The 18,859-nt window shown below is 47.5% G+C and overlaps 1 protein-coding gene across 3 annotated transcripts; it reads left to right on the plus strand.

The window, feature by feature from the left end:
- Nucleotides 1-293: 293 nt before the first annotated feature.
- On the plus strand, nt 294-16,016 carry TSEN54 (tRNA splicing endonuclease subunit 54). Of its 3 annotated transcripts, XM_024214153.3 has the most exons (11): nt 294-355; nt 1,181-1,345; nt 2,055-2,118; nt 2,272-2,355; nt 4,068-4,166; nt 5,239-5,291; nt 6,563-6,661; nt 8,209-8,858; nt 9,443-9,503; nt 10,624-10,740; nt 14,543-16,016. In XM_024214153.3, exons 1-11 carry the CDS (start codon nt 315-317, stop codon nt 14,691-14,693), a joined length of 1,584 nt encoding a protein of 527 aa, XP_024069921.2. In that variant the 5' UTR covers nt 294-314; the 3' UTR covers nt 14,694-16,016. The 3 variants fall into 3 exon arrangements, with proteins under 3 accessions (XP_024069921.2, XP_024069923.2, XP_024069922.2); XM_024214155.3 differs by lacking the exon at nt 6,563-6,661; XM_024214154.3 differs by lacking the exon at nt 2,272-2,355.
- The last annotated feature ends 2,843 nt before the right edge of the window (nt 16,017-18,859 follow it).

Raw genomic sequence — 18,859 nt, forward strand, 5'->3', positions numbered from 1 at the left:
GGCAGCCCAGTCTAGGGGGCCCCCATCTGCAGCTGAGGGTCTTGGCTCCCTGGAGGATGATGTTAGGCTGTGGTGGCTCTCGCAGGGAGCACCGTGAGCTGGCTCGCCCGCTTAGGGGCGCTCTAAGGCCGGCAGCCTGGCCACTGCGACCCTCAAGGCCGGCCCGGTCTGGCTCTTGGTAGAGCTCAGGTACTTGAGCCGCGCTAGGACCCAGAGGAAGCGCCTCCTCGCCCGGTATCCGTGCCGCACTAGGACCCCGCGGAGCTCTGCCGGCAGGCAGGGGAAGACGGAGCCTGGCCGCGCTAAGCCGCCGGATGGAGGCCGAGCTGGAGCCCCGCGCGGGCCGCCTCTTCAGGTACAGGCAGCTGGGGGGCGGGGGGCCGGCCTGCGCCGGGCAGTCGGGCTCTAGGGGCCCTTAAAGGGGCAGCACCTCAGCCCCCGCCCCCCCTGCTGCGAACGCCCCGGCACTGCGGGGAGGCGGGGGGGTTAAAGGGCAAGGGTCGGCCCCACACACACACGTGTGTGGAGGAGGGGACCGATAAAGGGCCAGCGCCCCGTCGCCCCCGCAGGGTGGGGCCCTTGTGGGGGTCCCCCAGAGGCCTAGGCAGCCCGTAGGGAAGGAGCCTCCCTTCCAGCAGGGAGGGAGTCTCCTGCCCCGTGACATGCTGTTGTGTTTAGGCCTTGGCTGAAATCTGTTGCCCCTTGGCAGTGGGCCTGGCGCAGGGACCTAGGCAGCCCTGCAGACCGCAGCCCCAGAGCAGGTGCCCAGCGTGGGCAGCTCCCCCTGCCAGCGCGCTTCAACCCCGACCTGCGGAACCACTATCTGTGTGGCCATAGGCTAAGCTCAGTGTCTTGGCCTCCCGGCTCCCAGTGCCAGGCAAGGGGCCGGGTGCCAGGTGTGAATGTTGTGACACAGACCCCTGCGTGCTGGCCACTCGGCTGCGGCACCCCCTTGGTGTACAAAAGCCCTTCACAAAGAGCCGTCACCTGGGAGTGTTTGGTTCCTGCCCCTTGGAGGAGGAAGGCAAGCTTGTGATCAACCCCCTGAGCCAGCCAGAGGGAGGTGGACAGTGCCCAGCATTCCCCTGCCCCCCTTTTGGGCCTGCAGCATCAAGCAGCAGGAGCTTTGTTGGAAAGGAACTGCAGCCCAAACATTCTCCTAACATTTAATTTCCCCCAGCCCAGCTGAGCTGGTGGCAACTCGGACGCGTGACCGCAAGGTTCCTCAGCACTCACACGGACAGAAGGACTTCATCCCTGATAGCTCGGAAGAGCAGGCAGAGAGGCTGCACCGGTGTCGGGAGGAGCACTGGCAGCTCCTGGCAGAGGAGCGCGTGGAGAGGCTGTAAGTTCCTTCATCTGGGCTGAGATCCTGTTCCTCAGTGGCAGCACTGCCCTTGGGGCTCTTGCTGACTCTCAGGACGATCAGAGTGACAGAGTGCATCAGGGAGAAGTCATGCCCTGGATGCTAATGATCTATTCATGCTGATAGTACAGTCGGTTTCTATAGCACTGTTCATTCAAGGCTCTTACAGGAATATATTAAGGCCTTATAGCATCCCTGTGAGTTATCAACATCTTCCCATTTTACAGATGGGGTAGTTGAGGCAGAGAGGTGACATGACTTATCTCTGCACACACAGCAAGCCCATGACAGAACCCAAGACTCCTGTCTCCAAGTCACTAAAATGCACTTCCTTTTAGAGCCACACTCCTCCTGCCAAGTCGCTCTTTGCTCCCTCTCTGCAGTTATAAAATGCCCCCTACAAGAGCATGTGCTTTGCTCTGTGTGTTGGAGACCGCAGTGTAGAGCGATTTCAGGAGCTGCAGAATGTTATTGTACATTATACTATGGGCTCAGATGGGCAGCATTTCTGGCAGGAGCACTTTTAGCCTCAAAGAATGCCCTCTGGAAGTTTGCAACTTCCTACCCTGCTGCATTCTCACAGGCTGAGGGAGAGAAAGATTTGTTAAATCATTACATTGAGGGGGGAAAAAATGAAGGGGGGGCTGATGTCTACTGATATGTGTGTTTATTTTTTTTAACTTCTCAGGGGAAGTTTGGTGAAAGCTGAATGGAAGCCACGAGAGGGCATCGTGGAGCTGAAATCCCCTGCGGTAAGTGGCGATGCTCTATGAGTTTGACATTGTCGCCTCCTGCTGGCAAATGCAGATTGTCTGATTTTTAATTTGTGTCCCAGTGTGGGAGAGAGCCTGGCTCTGGGCAGGGGATGGCCCCAGCACATCACAGATTTATCCTTTTGTTCCCAGGGGAAGTTCTGGCACACTATGGGGTTCACAGAGCATGGCAAACAGTGCCTGCTGCCAGAGGAAGCCCTCTATCTACTGGAATGCGTGAGTAGGATGCCCAGGCTTGGGGGCAGTAGATTCTTTTTGAATAACACCATTGCAGGAGCAATAGTACCTGGGAAGGCAGAGAGAGTATTAGGGAACCTGAAGTAGATCCTTCATCCTTCTCAGTAGTTCAAGATCCTCCACTTGTGTATGCTCTTCAGGACACAGTCTGAAACCACATGTTGGTCTCTACTTCAATCTGAATAAACGATTGTCTTCAAAAGGCCTAATTCCTGAGGGACTGGCTGTAGGTGATGAGACACAAAACCTTTCAACTCTAGGCCACTGGTTCAAAGAAGAGCCTATGCCCTAAAGTAGCTGCCATCCCTTTCATGCTCTGGTGCAACAAGTCTTTCATTATTAGGGTTACCGCCTGCAGTACAAGGAAATAAATAACTGTGTGAAATGCACAGGGCACACCTCTGCTTAGGGGCCAGCACTGCCCAGTGCTTTTATTTGTGGAACAAAATCATATATTTATATCTTGGTGCATAATCCTTTATGTGGTTTTGGAACAAAATGTGTCCTTTATTAACTCTGTAGATGATGTGGGATATTAGGCACCTAATCAGTCCCCTTCAGGTGAGGCAGCTGAGGTATTGGTGTGTGAGATGCATGTACATGTGTTTCCAGTGCTGTACTTGCTTTGTGGTTAAATGCCTGGCCCCCTTTCTGGCATACATTGCCAAACAGAAAGTCAAAGAGGACTGAGAGCGAAGAGACCAGTTTCTTTGCCCAGAGAATTCTCAGCCCTGATGCTCCCAGTTAAGGCTGGGTTGGCATTCTCTGATCTTGAGGGGCTTATGTCTTGCCATTGAGAAATCCTATCCGCTCAAGACCATCTATTCAAGTCTAAAGATGTGCTTGTTTTGTTCTGATAAACTGTTGGATTCAGGACAGCAGATGGTCTCACTCAAACTCTGATTTCAAGGGCTTTTTTGCTTTGGGGTTGTGATTTGCCAAGGGCTAGAGATCATAAGTGGCCTGATTTGAAAATGAAATTGTGCAGTTGGCCACTGGGCACAGAATCAAGTAGGTTTTAGAGACAGAAAAGACCTGTAAGATGCATCTACCCCGTTTCATGGGGAAGGCATATTTCCTAGTGCTTGGTAACTTGGTATTTTGTGGGCAAACAAATCAAGGTGGGAGAGGTTTAGCTTAAAATTAGCTAATGAGCAGGCTCCAATATTAGAGGGACTAAGGCTGAGGGAATCTGAGTGCCCATAGCCACCTCTAAGGTGATTGGGGATTGTGGGTGCTCAGCATATCTCAGGAGCTAGCCCAGGTTATTGCTAGTTATTTTTTGATTACATAGCAATGTATACACAATGAATACACAGCTTATGCCCAAATAAATTTGTTAATCTCCAAGGTGCCACAAGGAATCCTCATTGTTGTTACAGCAATGTGTGTGCTTGCATGGGAAGGCCCAGCTTGTTGCAGTGCTGACCAATGCTAACTCCACCCCATTAGACCCACTATAGAGGGAGCGTGCCACTGTGCACTTGAGAATAAGTCGGCATCACAGATTTGTAAGAGAGAAGTTGCATGAAAATAATTTGATACTTAAGAAGCACCAAGCTGGAGTTTGAGTCAAAAGCAGCTGGATGCTGGGACCAGCTATTGAGACCACAAGGAAGGAATGGGCATGGACCCTGCAGTACTGGTTTCCTGCAACCTGTGGTTCCTAAACCCAAGCTTCTGTTTTTCAGGGCTCTATTCAGCTCTTTTACAGGGACCTGCCCTTGTCCATACAAGAAGCCTATGAGACCCTGCTGTCCCAAGGGACGGTGAGCCTGCTGCAGTACCAGGTATGCACAAAGGATTTGACACCAGTGGTGATTATTACAGTGGGTAAGGGGTGGGTACAACCCACCCATTCAATTGGTGGTGGGAGTCTACAATTTAGGGAGGGGGTGGAATTTATTTCACACCCCTTTCATCCACTGGTCTTCCCATTTCAGCTAAGCAGTTGTCTCCTTTGTTATCCTCTGGCTCTGGTTCTCTCCTTTCCCCTAGGATCTCTCCTATTCTAGGATTGCACAGAGCTTTACCCAGTGGCATACACAGAAGCAGCATCAGAACTAAATTAACCTGATCATAGCCATTTGTTCACTGTGCTGCTCCTGCAGTGGAACCAAGAGGTGTGATCTGCTAGGGGCACAGAGGGCAGGGCAAGGCAAAGCAATCTCTTATTCTGCAGCAGCAGCAGCAAAGGCAAAGATTGAATCCTTCCTCAGAAGCCCAGCTCCCCTCTATGCCCAGAAAGAATAGCAGAGTGAAGCTGGCAAGGATTATGCCTGTTTTGCCTCTGCTGCTGGCTCTTGCCCATTGCTAGGAAAACACTAGCTATGGCAGCAGCATAGAGATCTTCAGATTTCTGAAATGCAGGATGCTGGAGGCAAACATAGGATCTCTGTGATCCCAGTACTTCTCCTGATCACTCAAGTTTGCACTAAGTACAAACCATACAAAGTCCCTTCTCTTTCCTTCAGTCTCATGGGTAGTGAACATTCCACCACTGTATCACTGGAGGCCAAGGAGGCATTTGGCACTTTTTGGGTGTTGTAGCAAGCTGGGCATTTATACAGTCAGATTCTCCATGTGGATGGTCACTCCCACAGCTATGCTGGCTCTCAAGCCATGCAGAGTCCCAGCCAGAGTTGTGGTGCTTTGGCATCTAATGAATTTTTACCCATATGATCTCTCTTGTACTTTTTGTGGAGGAGAATGCTGGAGACTAGGCACACTCTATGCTTCGCTGTCTTCGGTCTGAATCAGCCATTCAGATAGTATCTAAATCAGCTTGCCATATGAAACAAAGAGATTTTTTTTTTTTTAAGGTGATCATTTAACATTCTTGGTTTTCTTTGCTCTTTTAAGGTGTTCAGCCACTTGAAGAGACTGGGTTACATTGTGCTGAGATTCTGCCCCAGGTATCTGGCTTTTCCTTTCCTCACCCCTTCCCACTGCTGTCTTTCAGAAGCCGTGCTGGAATGCCCCGGATGTAGGGCAAAGAGGAGGTGCTCTGCTCTACTAGGCTCCCCTTTGCTATAGTGGGCTTGCTTCTTCAGATCCTCTGCTCCAGCACATGAAACCTAGAAATCTTTGTAGGGGTCTGGGAATCTCTCGATGTGATTCTTAGTTGGCAGATGAAGCCTGAGCTGAGCCAGTAATTCACCTGTATGGTGGAAGCCATGATCATTCCTCCTCCTCCCCTCAAACTATCTGTTCCTTGGCTTTAAACATTCAACGGCGCCTCAGCCTCAGGGAATGTATTATCGTTTGCTTGGTCCAATGGACAGGGCGGTGGACTGGGAGTCAGGAGACCTGGATTCCATTCCCAGCTCTGCTACTGACCTGCTGTGATCTTAGACAAGTCACTTCACTTACCTGTGCCTCTGGACATTTGTCTGGTCTAGTTAGACTAAAAGCTCTTTGGAGCAGGGATTGTCTCTTGATTTGTGTTTGTACAGCACCTGGCATGATAGGGCCCTGATCTTGTTTGGGACCTGTAGGCACTACCATAATACAAATAATAATGGTAAGTATATTATGAGGTAGCATTACTGTGATCTGCAGCACTTACCTTGTAAGCTGTCTGGGGGCTCTTTTTGTCTGCTGTCTGTACACTGTCTAGCACTATGGGGCCCTCATCCATAACTACTAGTGCCCCTAGCTGCTCCTGCTATACATATAATAAATAATAGTCACTGAGACCTGCAGGTGGCTCCCCCCTTCTTCCCATTATAGAGATATCACAGATAAATCAACTGATTGAATTGAGGCTCTTCAGCCCTCGGGACCCTATAGGGTTTTTTCCCTTTAACCTCTTGGATGCTCTAATTCCATGTAAGCATCCCACATTTGAGCCTTGAGACATGCATCCCCCCATCCCATTGGCTCAGATGAAGTGGAGCAGCCTCTGAGTGTGCCTTGCATTCCGGCACTTCAAGGATTATGCACCAGAAACGATACAACACTTTCTTATTGTTCAGCTGGGAAGTGGGTGGATGTGAGTAAAGGGACTGGACAAGTGACTCCGGGGTGGGGAGATTCTTTCTGCTGGCCTAGTCCTTGCAGCAGTTTCCATACCCAGTGAGAAGCTTTTGCCGTTACATTTTCCTATGGCTTTAATTGGAAGAGTTTTTCTAACACTGCCAATCTCTCTCTCCCTCAATCCCTTTGTCTCTCTGCCTCATTACAGTGCTGTCCCATCTCAATACGAGAGGCAGCTGAACCTGGACAGTTATTGCAAGAGCTCTGGAAAACGCCATCACAAAAGGAAGAGGAGCTCCAGCCCCTGGTAAAGGAAAACAGACACATTGTGGCAAGCCCTTCATGGACTAACTCATTCCCCATGTTCTGGGCCACAGCGAAAAATGTTGCTCGCTGCCCATTCCATCTAAGGGCAAGAAACAAACAGATCCCAACCATCCTCATCCTGTTGGTCCCTGCAAGCCGTCTAGGGTGCTGGTGCTGAGTTTAGTAATCTGACCGAATGTCATTGGAAACAGCATTCAAGTGATCAGATCCCGATCAATTCACAACACATCTTTTACAATGGATGCATTCATGGCTTTTCTTCCCCTCCCCATGCCCCCTCTTCCTCCAGTGTTGTCTTCGAGCCCGGCTCATACCTAACTATGTCACTACAACATCTCCAGGTAAATTGCCTGAAAGCAGCTGTTTCATTTCCACCCAAACACTGCAGGGGTCGTCGTAGTGACCCTTTCCAATGCATCCCCCTTATCACATCCACTCTTCACAAGGGGCTGAACTGAGCTGGGGGAAGATTGTCTGGTTAGTCCCATCTGCTGATGGTGGTTGGTTTGTGAGATCCTTGAATGGAAAGAGAGAGGTCTCTGTATTAGAAGCAAATTGCAGGAAACTCCTCTCTCCTTTTCACATCTAAAGAAATAAGGCACCATTAAAGGAGCTCCGAACAAGGACTGATCAGCAGCCACTGAAGAAGAAGCCTTCTAGTGTTAATTCCGCTATGGTTAAATGCTTTAGGGCAGGGACCAGGTTTTTTGTTCTGTGTTTGTGCAGCGCCTAGAACAAGGGCGTCCATGATGGCAGCCTGGAGATGCTACCATAATGCAAATAATAATACATTATTATTTATTAACACAATTAGCAGTAGGTGGCACCACAGACTTAGAAACAGAGAAGGGCAGAATAATCAGTCCAGGTCACTCCTGGTGCGGAAGTATCTTTCAAACACAGTGCAGTAGGGGTTATGATGCAATTTCAGAAAGCCATTAGAGGTAAAACTGTGGACTTATGAACTAGCCTTTCAGGTCTGGAGACCTGGGATCAAATCTTGTGTAACAGTTTCAGCCTAGTAACTGGAGAATTTTATATCTGTGTTTTAAATCCACTCCATTCCATTGGTACATTTGTCAGTGCCTGCTCAGGGCTGGAATAGCAGAGGTGGGGGCTGCCGGACAGGCTTGAGGGCATGGACAGAACTGTGTGAGGAGGAACCAAGATGGGAATAGCAGGGGGTGCCCTAGGTCAGGACTGTGGTGCGTTTACAGAGCTGTGTGGGACACTTGCATTGCATTTTCTGCTTCTGTGTTTGTCTTTAGCCAGCACTATCCATCCATCACTCTGAGAAGCACCAAAATGCTGCAGAATACTTCACACAAGCAAAAAGACCCTAGTTCTAAGGAAGAGCCTGTTAATGAGCGTGTGCAGGCCCCTTCCTGGGCTCCCAGTATCCTAGCCTTCTCCCCTTCTCATGCTCAGGGACCACACTGTTTTTGTTACTCATGGAGGGGGGCAAAATTTGCTGAAAGGACTTTGAGGGAGCAAAATTCTAAATTTAGCCCCTTTTTCTGTTTTAAGGTTACAAGACAAGAAACCGAAGGCATCTGGGAATCCTCCAGAAGGTGAAGGGACCCCAGAAAAGGCCAGTGGCAGCTGTGGCGGTCCCAGTCACCCAGCCTCTGGGGGGAGCTGTTTGTCACAGATGTCAAAAGAGTCCGATCCTGCCAGTGGAGAGGGGGAGTCAGCCCAAGTTCCCACTGATGCAGTACAACTCAGCAAGCCCCCCAGTCGCTCACAAGCTCAGGCTGGAGACTATGGGAAGGCTGCTGGGGACAGCTGCAGTTGCACCCACCTGCCCCGCTGGGACTTCACCAGAATCGCCTTCCCCAACATGGCTTCTGACTGCCCACACACCTTCCTGCCACAGCCTGACGAAAGACTGCTCCCAGAGAACGTAGCTGGGCGGGAGGCCGACGCCACCCGCTGGCGCAAGCTGGTCAACCAGAAGCGTGAGAAGTTGACACGGAAGGAGCGGGAGCAGCGGGAGAGGGAGAGCAGATACAAGAGCAGTGTCAATGCGGACAGGGAGGTGAGGCGCTGCTCCAACTGGCAGGAATACAAGGAGCTTCTGAAGCAGAGGAGACAGCGGAGGGCAGGGAGGCGGCCTTCGCATCTGTGGGACCAGCCTGTCACCCCGCTGGTGAAGCCGGATCAAGTAGCCTCAGCAGGTATCTGACCTGGAAGAAAAGAACTTAACACATCTTGGCCAATCAGTGACCCACATGGGGGTGTCATGACCCTTTGTGAGTATGTGGGGGAGGGATTGCTCACCATGGGCCACCAGGGAGCAAGTGGAGGGAACAGAAGGAAGGGAAATGTAGGCTGAATATCAGAACAAACATCCTAACTGTGAGGGGGAAGAGTTACCTATGGGAAGCAGAGAAAGCCTCATGGCATCGGCCTGGACGAGCAGAGAACGGAATGGCCCTGCACTGGCCAGGGGAGAGACCAGACGGCACTTTCCATCTCTCCTTCTGTGACCCATTAGGCTGTTTTCCATCTGGAATTAGGGGGGAGCAGGGCAGTCCCTGCTGGCACTGAGGGTGTGTATTTGCTCAGGCAAGTTAAGGAGAGGAGACAGGGGAAGTAAAAATCATTGAAGTAGCAAGAGGAGGGGAGGGTGATGTAGCTGCCTTGTCGAAGGAGGGGAGGTGCAGGAGCGCTCCAAGTCTAACCTGCGCTGTGCGTGAGTGTAGAGAAGACCTCACAGACTGAACTAAAGAGTCTGAACCTTTCCTGTTTCTTCCACCAGCTGCTGTCCTCCAGCAGATCAGTGTGCTGCAGCCTTCCCACATCCTGGATGGAGCCTCCCGGTTAGTATTGAGCCAGCAGAGTCTAGGGAAGATGGGTCTAACTCAACAAAACATTGTCCTTCCTCATGCGATGTGTTCTCCACAATGGCTGTAGAACTGCCTAATGTACCTGGCGCATGGGAGCAAAAGGTACTTCCCAGTGCTCCTCCCATGGGCTGGGTACATCCTTACTGAGGGGCTGACATGTACATGCAATGTCATGTCACCATGCAGGAGCTGCAGCAGAGTCCAGCAGCAAATGAGTTATGTTCCAGGCTGATTACAGCACTGGTGTATAAGCTCTTATTAGACTGCATGGGCAAAGTCCATCATACTGCAGTGAACCTTTCATCTCTTACATTCCTTCTCTGCATTGAGGCCTACTAATTTCATAGGCTTCCAGTGCTCCATCAATGTGTGTATTGTCCCTGGGATGCTCTTCCATCCCAGCTGCAGGCTCTGGAGTTGAATGAGATTTTAAAATCTAATCCCCCGACCTTCTGGCTCTGCTCCTATCTGGGACGAGTTGTGTGATGGTTGTCCACAGGTCTGTAGTACACAAACATTGCACACTAGTAGTTTGCACTAGTGCTATGATGCAGATGGGTGTCCAAGCAGCCTGCTTTGTATTTGGATCTATTGGACTGTGCACCTCTGTTTGTGGTGCCTGTACCATGGGGCACAGAGAGAGAGTAGCATGCAAGGTGTGGGTGCTGGAGCTGGCCCATTAGAGCACAGGCATTGCATCGGGTTGCTGTGTGTGGTTCTCCACTTCACATGGAAATGGTGCTAGTGGTTAAGGAGTTGCTCTGTAATGGGGGCTTGATCCCAAGGGTGCACATCATCTTTCAGGATGAAGCACTTAGGGCCTTATGCAAAGCCCACTGACATCAGTGGGAGTCTCTGCATTAACTTAAATGGATTTTGGATCAGAACCTTCCAGAATAACTCCAGGACTGGCTGTTTTGCCGAAGGAAGAAAGATTCTAAATGGTCCCTGGGAAGCAAAGGACCTAGGGTTTTAGGTAGGCCAACTTAAAGACTTTGTCTCGCTCCTTGCTCTGATGCATCTGCAGCCTGGGAGGTGTCAGAGTCCTGTGATGTGTCATTCCAAGCATGTATGTGTATCTCATCCTCTACAGGCTGCAGGAGGATACGGAGGGCATGAAGATAGACTTCAGTGTGTATCAAGCAGATGCAGTTGCCAACTTCAAGAAGAACAACCCTGGGAAGCCGTATGCCAGGATGTGTGTGCGGAGGTACTAGCCATGTACCCTGGCTGTTATTAATGAGTGCTTCTGTGTGCAATTATTTGAAGTACCCTGTATTGTTGCTATGGAAATTTAAACCCTAGTACAAAGTTACTGACTGCAGGATCTTGTGTATTTGCTGGATTATCAGGCAGTCTTCATTTAAAATGGCCCTGCCAAGGTTTTCCCACTATTTTCTCCCCCACCTTATTGGAATCTGTTGCCTGGTCACCCTCCACCCCAGCCTCAGACCCTGACCCTACTTTGGGTTGTCATCATATTGCAGCTAAATGGTGCTGGTATTATTATTTAGTATTTTTATTACGATAGCACTTAAAGAGTCCCGGACATGGCCCAAGACCTCATTGTGCCAAGCACTGTACAAACATAGAACAAAAAGACAGTCTGTGCCTCAAAGAGCTCACTATTTAAGTAGAAACAAGAAATAGTATATAGTTATTTAACTGAGGTACCATGTCCTGGTTCACAGAGGCTGTTGGTAACTGCCCTCCCAAAGCAAGTAGCAGCTGGAATAGAAGGACCAGAATATTAACCCTTTGGCTCTGGTCCTGCAGTGAGCCCTGTGCAGCAGATCCCTCAGCCTGTGCAAATCTCCAAGGGCTCCATATGGGTATAGGGCTGCACCTGCCTAAAACTTATTGCGGGATCAGTACCATGCAGATTGGTTGAAACTGTAATAAAGAACAGAATTATTAGACACATAGATGAACACGACATGTTGGAGAAGAGTTAACATGGCTTTTGTGAAGGGAAATCATGTCTCCCCGTATTGTATTCTTTGAAGGGGTCAACAAACGTGGACAAGGATGATCCAGTGGGTATAATGTACTTGGACTTTCAGAAAGCCTTTGACAAGATCCCTCATCAAAGGCTCTTAAGCAAAGTAGGCAGTTCTAGGATAGGAGGGAAGGTCCTGTCATGCATCAGCAAGTGGTTAAAAGAGAGGAATCCAAGGGTAGGAATTAGGGCTGTCAAGCGATTACAAAAATTAATTGTGCGATTAATCGCATACCATTTTATTTAAATATTTTTGGATGTTTTCTACATTTTCAAATATGCTGATTTCAATTACAACACAGAATACAAAGTGTACAGTGCTCACTTTATATTTATTTTTGGTTACAAGTATTTGCACTGTAAAAAAACAACAGAAATAGTATTTTTCAATTCACCTAATACAAGTACAATCTCTTTATCATGAAAGTTGAACTTACAAATGTAGAATTATGTTAAAAAACAAAACAAAACAAAAACATGTGTTCAAAAATAAAACAATGTAAAATTTTAGAGCCTGCAAGTCCACTCAGTCCTACTTCTTGTTAAGCCAATCGCTCAGATAAACAAGTTTGTTTATATTTTGCAGGAGATAATACTGCCCGGTTCTTGTTTACAATGTCACCTGACAATGAGAACAGGTGTTCTCATGGCACTGATGTAGCCGGAATCGCAAGATATTTACGTGCCAGATGCATTAAAGATTCATATGTCCCTTCATGCTTCAACCACCATTCCAGAGGACATGCGTCCATGCTGATGACGGGTTCTACTCAATAAGAATCCAAAGCAGTGTGGACCGACACATGTTCATTTTCATTATCTGAGTCAGATGCCACCAGCACAAGGTTAATTTTCTTTTTTGGTGGTTCGGGTTCTGTAGTTTCTGTGTTGCTCTCTTAAGACTTCTGAAAGCATGCCCTACACCTCGTCCCTCTCAGATTTTGGAAGGCACTTCAGATTCTTAAACCTTGGGTCAAGTGCTGTAGCTATCTTTAGAAATCTCACATTGGTACCTTCTTTGCGTTTTGTGAAATCTACAGTGAAAGTGTTCTTAAAATGAACAACATGTGCTGGGTCATCATCCGAGACTGCTATAACATGAAATATATGGCCAAATGAGGGTAAAACAGAACAGGGGACATGCAATTCTCCCCCAAGGAGTTCAGTCACAAATTTAATTAACGCATTATTTTTTTTAATGAGCGTCATCAGCATGGAAGCATGTCCTCTGGAATGATGGCCAAAGTATGAAGAGGCATACGAATGTTTAGCATATCTGGCACGTAAATACCTTGCAATGCTGGCTACAAAAGTGCCATGTGAACGTCTGTTCTCACTTTCTGGTGACATTGTAAATAAGAAGAGGGCAACATTATTTCCTGTAAATGTAAACAAACTTGTTTATCTTAGCGATTGACTGAACAAGAAGTAGGACTGAGTGGACTTGTAGGCTCTGAAGTTTTATATTGCTTTGTTTTTGAGTGCAGTTACGTAACAAAAAATATATACATTTGTAAGTTGCACATTCACGACAAAGAGATTGCACTAGTACTTGTTTGAGGTGAATTGAAAAATACTATTTCTTTTGTTTACAAATATTTGCACTGTAAAAATGATAATCAAAAATAATATACATTTTAATTTAAATTACAACACAGAATACAATACATATGGAAATGTAGAAAAACATCAAAAATATTTAATAAATTTCAATTGGTTTTCTACTGTTTAACAGTGCAATTAAAACTGTGATTAATCGTGATTAATTTTTTTGAGTTAATCGCGTGAGTTAACTGATTAATTGACAGCCCTAGTAGAATAAATGATCAGTTTTTCACAGTGGAGAGAGGTAAATAGCAGGGTCCCCAAGGCGCTGTTCAACACAGTCATAAATGATCTGGAAAAAGAGGTAAACAGTGAGGTGGCAAAGTTTGCAGATGATACAATTATTCAAGATTGCAAAGGTTGACCGGGCAACAAAATGGCAGATAATTCAATATTGATAAACACAGAGTATTCCACATTGCCAGACATAATCCCAACTATACGTACTAAATGGTGGGGTCTAAATTAGCTGTTGCTGCTCAAGAAAAAGATCTCTGAGTCATCATGAATAGTTCTCTGAAAACATCTGCTCAGTGTGTAGCAGCAGTCAAAAAAGCTAACAGAATGTTAAGAACCATTAGGAAAGGGATAGAAAATATCATAATGCCACAATATAAATCCATCGTACGCCCACACCTTGAATACTGCATGCAGTTCTAGTCGTATAGTAGAATGGGAAAAAGTACAGAGAAGGGTAACAAAAATGATTAGGCGTATGGAATAACTTCCATCTGAGGAGAGATTAAAAAATCTGGGACTATCCAGGTTAGAAAAGCGACAACTAAGGGAGGGGGGGATATGATGGAGGTCTATAAAATCATGAATGGTGTGGAGAAAATGACTAAGGAAGTGTTCTTTCCCCTTCACGTAACAAGAACTAGGGGTCACACAATGAAATTAATAAGCAGCAGGTTTAAAACAATATAAGTACTTCTTCAGGTAACGTATAGTCAACCTGTGGAACTCAGTGCCAACGGATGGCCAAATGATAACTGGGTTCAAAAAGGAATTAAATAAGTTCATGCAGGATAGGTCCATTAATGGCTATTAGCCAAGATGATCATGGACGCAACCCCACGTTATGTGCTTCCCTAAACTACTGACTATCAGTAGCTGGAACGACAACAAGGAATGGATCACTTGATAAATTGCCCTGTTCTGTTCACTCCCTCTGAAGCATCTGGCACTGCCACTGTTTGAAAACAGGATACTGGGCTAGATGAACCATTGATCTGACCCAGTATGGCTGTTCTTATGTTCATATTAAATATGAGGGAAGCCCTTTTCCGAGCCTTGGAGTGTATTTTCGCTGCTCTGTGGGTGTCTCTGATAAGCAACACTCACCAGGGTGGCTGGCCTTGTAAATATTCCTATGGTTTGAGAAAGACCGGCTTTCTTCCTTTTGCAGATTTGATGAGCAGATCCCATCCCTGCGGGCAGTGAAGCAGCTTGCCTATCAGAGTGAGGATGTCCCAGTGGTCTTTGCACTGGTGGACAATGGAGACATTGCTTTTTACTCTTTCAAGGAGTTCAAGCTGCCTGTTGATATTTATAACTGAAGTTACCATCCCTTGGAGAAATGGCTTTGGGGCAAAGGGCGAGGGACTTTACTCAAGACTTAATTTCCTGATTCATGAACTATTATATCCAATAGAATCTCTGATACCCAGTCTGCATGCAAGAGGGATAACCATCTTATCCACTGCTCCAGGCCTCAGCCAGCTAGGAACTAGCTCATTCGTAAAAACAAGATACACTTCAAACAAACAAGCATGATGTTCTATGCTTTAGCTGGGCACCTCCTAGCTGGAGCGCGCACTGCTTTGTTCTTTAAGCCACTGGTTCTCCAGCTCTTATCGTCCTATGGACCACTTCCCCATGACATTTTCTCAGTCCTTGTGGGCCTTTAGAACAAACTTCACTGGAGATTCACACATGGTATTCTGAGAACCACTGGGCTAGGCCAGTCTGAATACAACATATGAATGGTTTAAGAACCACTGCTGTAGGTCAATCAGACTCATAAGCTAACCAGGTCAGGCAATGGTATAGCAAGTCTCTGTTACTCTACTGCACCAGCACCCATCTAATAAAATCCTTAGCAAGGAAATTGGTGTGATAGAAATACAGGCAAGGCAACAGAACTCTGCTACAGAAATGATGATGCTGGCTTTGCCTTGGTATTTGTATGCCAGCAGGAGATCGTAGTCCTGGGCGAATGCTCCTTGCCAGTGATCCTCAACCTTATAGAGCTGCTTTGTAAGCCGGTGGAGTCACAGAGAGCCATGAAGTCACTGCAGAGGAACATGCTAACTTTGTATTGTGGTGTTTGTGTTGAGATGTGTCATTGCAACATGGCGTCATCCCCTATTAAAACTACAGCACACAGCGTCAAGACATCTCACCATCGCAATAGTGTGACCCCCTGTTTCCATTTGACGCCCTTTCTCCTGAATGCAGGTACATGTTTCTTACTCTCTCTTGCAAGTGAGAGGAGCTCTGATTAAACCTGCAAATTCCCCATGAGCTGAGCCTGGTAGTTCTGTGGGTCTAGTGCGCCAGGTTGGGGATCACTGTTCTATACCATTGACGGTATCACCCAATTGCCTTCCAACTGTCGTCAGCATGGGAACCCTCCCCCTGAATCTCCTGATACCAAACTTTCTTTAACTTCTATGCAAAAATGCCAATGTGACTAGTGCCAGAAAGTCTTGGTCTGTGGCTAAAAGGGACTCCTAACACTATTGTGCTCAGGGTGCAGCTTTCTTAAGAAATGTTACAGCAAATGTTTTAGATGCATTTTATTTGATACAGAATGTTTGGGTGCGGGTTTTTTTGGGTTGAAGGCTAAAGCAATAAAAAAGCCTTTCCCAACAATGCAAGCCCCTGAGTGTGGGTATTTATTTATTAGTGTTTCTGAGAAAATGGATCAATAGTGCCTTGTCCTGGGAGAGGGCAGCCTGTGGAACTGCGCTGTCACTGAATGCAGTCATACAGAGCCAGAGTCCCTGTGAGTCCATGCACGGTCCTTGGGGCATGGAATCCTAATGCTGTGCTGCTGTAAGCGTGGCACCTCTTCCTTGTGTAGTGCCAAACGTGCCACAGTGCGATGGCAGAGGCTCTTGCCCTGATTGCTTTGTGTATCTCTGTGATTAGTTTGACAAGTTGGCCCAAATCATCAGCTGGTGTAAGTGGACATAGCTGCACTGACTTCAGTAGAGAAGATGCTGATTTGCTCCAGCTGGGGTTCTGAACTAATATTTACCCTCTTTCTCTCCTGTACCCCCCATGCACCTTCCTAGCCACTGGAAGGAAATAAGGGTTCCTCTGCCTGCTTGGGGGATGTGAAGGGCTGGACAAGGTCGGTGGCAGCTCCATTCTGCTCATTCAACATTCTTGCATGTTTCAGGCAGTGTCGGGAGAGCTTCTGTGATCTGCCTGTTCTCAGATAGAGCAAAAATGAGCTCCAAATTTATCCCTGGAGTTAAGCAGACCCAACTCCCATTGACTTCAAAGTTGCACTTTCTTACTTTTCCAAGGCAAAATTTGATGGACTCCACAAGAGCTATGGGATGAGTTTCGCTGGGGTAGACAAGACTCTCTGACTCAGCACAAAACAATTACAATCTAATAACCACTTTGGGGAGGATTGAGAAACTAGCTGTATTGCTCAGCTGCTTTGGATGCCTGTATGAGAATTGGAGCACAAAGCAGCTGGATATCCAGACTCTCTTCCTGCCCCTGCCACTGAACAATCTGACATTGCAGCAGGGGGCTAGAAAGGGGCATATTAATTATAATCTCTTTTGAAATACAGCTGAAAAGTGGCCACTTTGTGGAATTTGTCCCATAGGGTCAATGCCTGTTGCAGCATCATACCATTGCAACCTAAAAAGGTTATGACTGGGCATTGGACTGCCATTCTGCAGCATTGTGGCATGATAGCATGTATTTTGGACCAGTTAATGTCCCCTCACATTAGGACATGGGTTCTCTTCAGCAAAATTGTGATGAAGCCACATACCTTGATGTTTCTAGCAATCCTGGTGCTTCTAGCCATGTGATCTTTCCAAGGGTGCTGACTAGAGTGTGTCCAACTTTCTCTAAAGGTTTACAAAAACAAAACAAAACAAAAGTGAATGATAGGCAGGGTCATTTCCTTTGTCTAGCTTCACTCTTCATGCTAACACAGCAGTCCTCATACTACTGGAGCTGTCTATAAAAAACAAGATGAAAAGGACAGAATCCCATAGAGGAATGGTGCATTCAGCTCCATCATTCTGTGGAAACTAAATTTCTCAATCCCTTTTATTTCTTTTGCCTCCTTCAGGTCTCCTCTGTGGCCTAGCTACCTCCAAGTCTCTGACTCATCACAGGCATAATTATAAATCATTACTTAATCATCAGCCAATCAGCTTTGTCCACCTATGGACAATGCAAGAATCTTTTATGCAGGGATAGATTTGAACATATGTAGGGTGACCAGATGTCCCGATTTTATAGGGACAGTCCCGATTTTGGGGTCTTTTTCTCACATAGGCACCTATTACCCCACCCCCACCCCCTGTCCAGATTTTTCACACTTGCTATCTGGTCAGCCTAAACATATGCCTTATTGTGAAGTGGGGATGTGCAACCGTGTGCCCCATAAATTGACTGTCCTTGTGGATGGGAAGGGACATTGTTAAAAATCCCTTTTGTCTGACGTGCTCCATCCAAAAGTAACACCTGAGATCACTGTTACAAAGAGATGTTGCCGTTTGCTGGCTGCATTTGATAGCCCCTTTTGCGTACATCCCCTTCTCACAATCTACCTGGTATAGTTCATTTCCCTTGTGGTTGGTGCGGGTAAGATGAGGGTAAAATATGTGCCTGGGAAAGCAGTAAGGCTGGTGGGAGCGAAGGGGCTGGTGTATTACCAGAAATTACCTTTACCTCCTTTTTGGAGACTAGTTAGATGCCAAGTTGACCACACTCTGCCTGGCACCTTTCCTTACCCTAGCAGACGTATGTAGCACCATGCAGTTAGGGCTGAGTTGTCCTGTGCCGTGTAACCCCCTGCTTTAGGGCCTGGCTCTGCTCTCAAACCTGTGTGAATTAGGAGTTACACTAGGGCAGTTATACTGGTGTGAGACTGGAGGGAGCCCGTTAGGGTGACAGATGTCCCAATTCTATAGGGACAGTCCTGATATTTGGGGCTCTGCCTTATATAGATGCCTATTACTCCCCACCCTGTCCTGATTTTTCACACTAGCTGTGTGGTCACTCTAGGGCTCAGGGACCAGGGTCCGGCCCTGGGTGCTGGGCTTTTCCCTGTCCGTGCTCGTGCTGGGCGCGGTGCAGCCTAGTGGCTATTTGCTTCCGTGGGCGCGGATGGAAACGGGGCGAGGCTGGCGGCGTGCTGCGGCAGGCAGGTAAGCCAAAGTACAGCGGGGTGGGCGGGGCCACGTCTCATTAATATGTATGAGCTTATTAGCATTCACCCCTGTATCAATATCAATTAGCTTGTTAATATTCACTGATGTATTAACAGTCAACTCCATTTGAACAGGGCGGCTGCCCTGAGGCGGTATTCATGAGCCGGGCTTGCTGCCTCCTGATTGGCTCGGAGAGGGAGGTGGCCGTGTGAATTATTCATGAGCACATGGGGCGGACGGGGCTCAAGGAGCGGCGTGGCCACGCCCCTTTATTTGAATATCCGGTGAGCCCCGCCCCCTCCCGGAGG

This window comes from Terrapene carolina, unplaced genomic scaffold (genome assembly GCF_002925995.2).
Source record: "Terrapene carolina triunguis isolate 2854851 unplaced genomic scaffold, T_m_triunguis-2.0 Scaffold192, whole genome shotgun sequence".
Taxonomy (NCBI): Eukaryota; Metazoa; Chordata; order Testudines; family Emydidae; genus Terrapene; species Terrapene triunguis.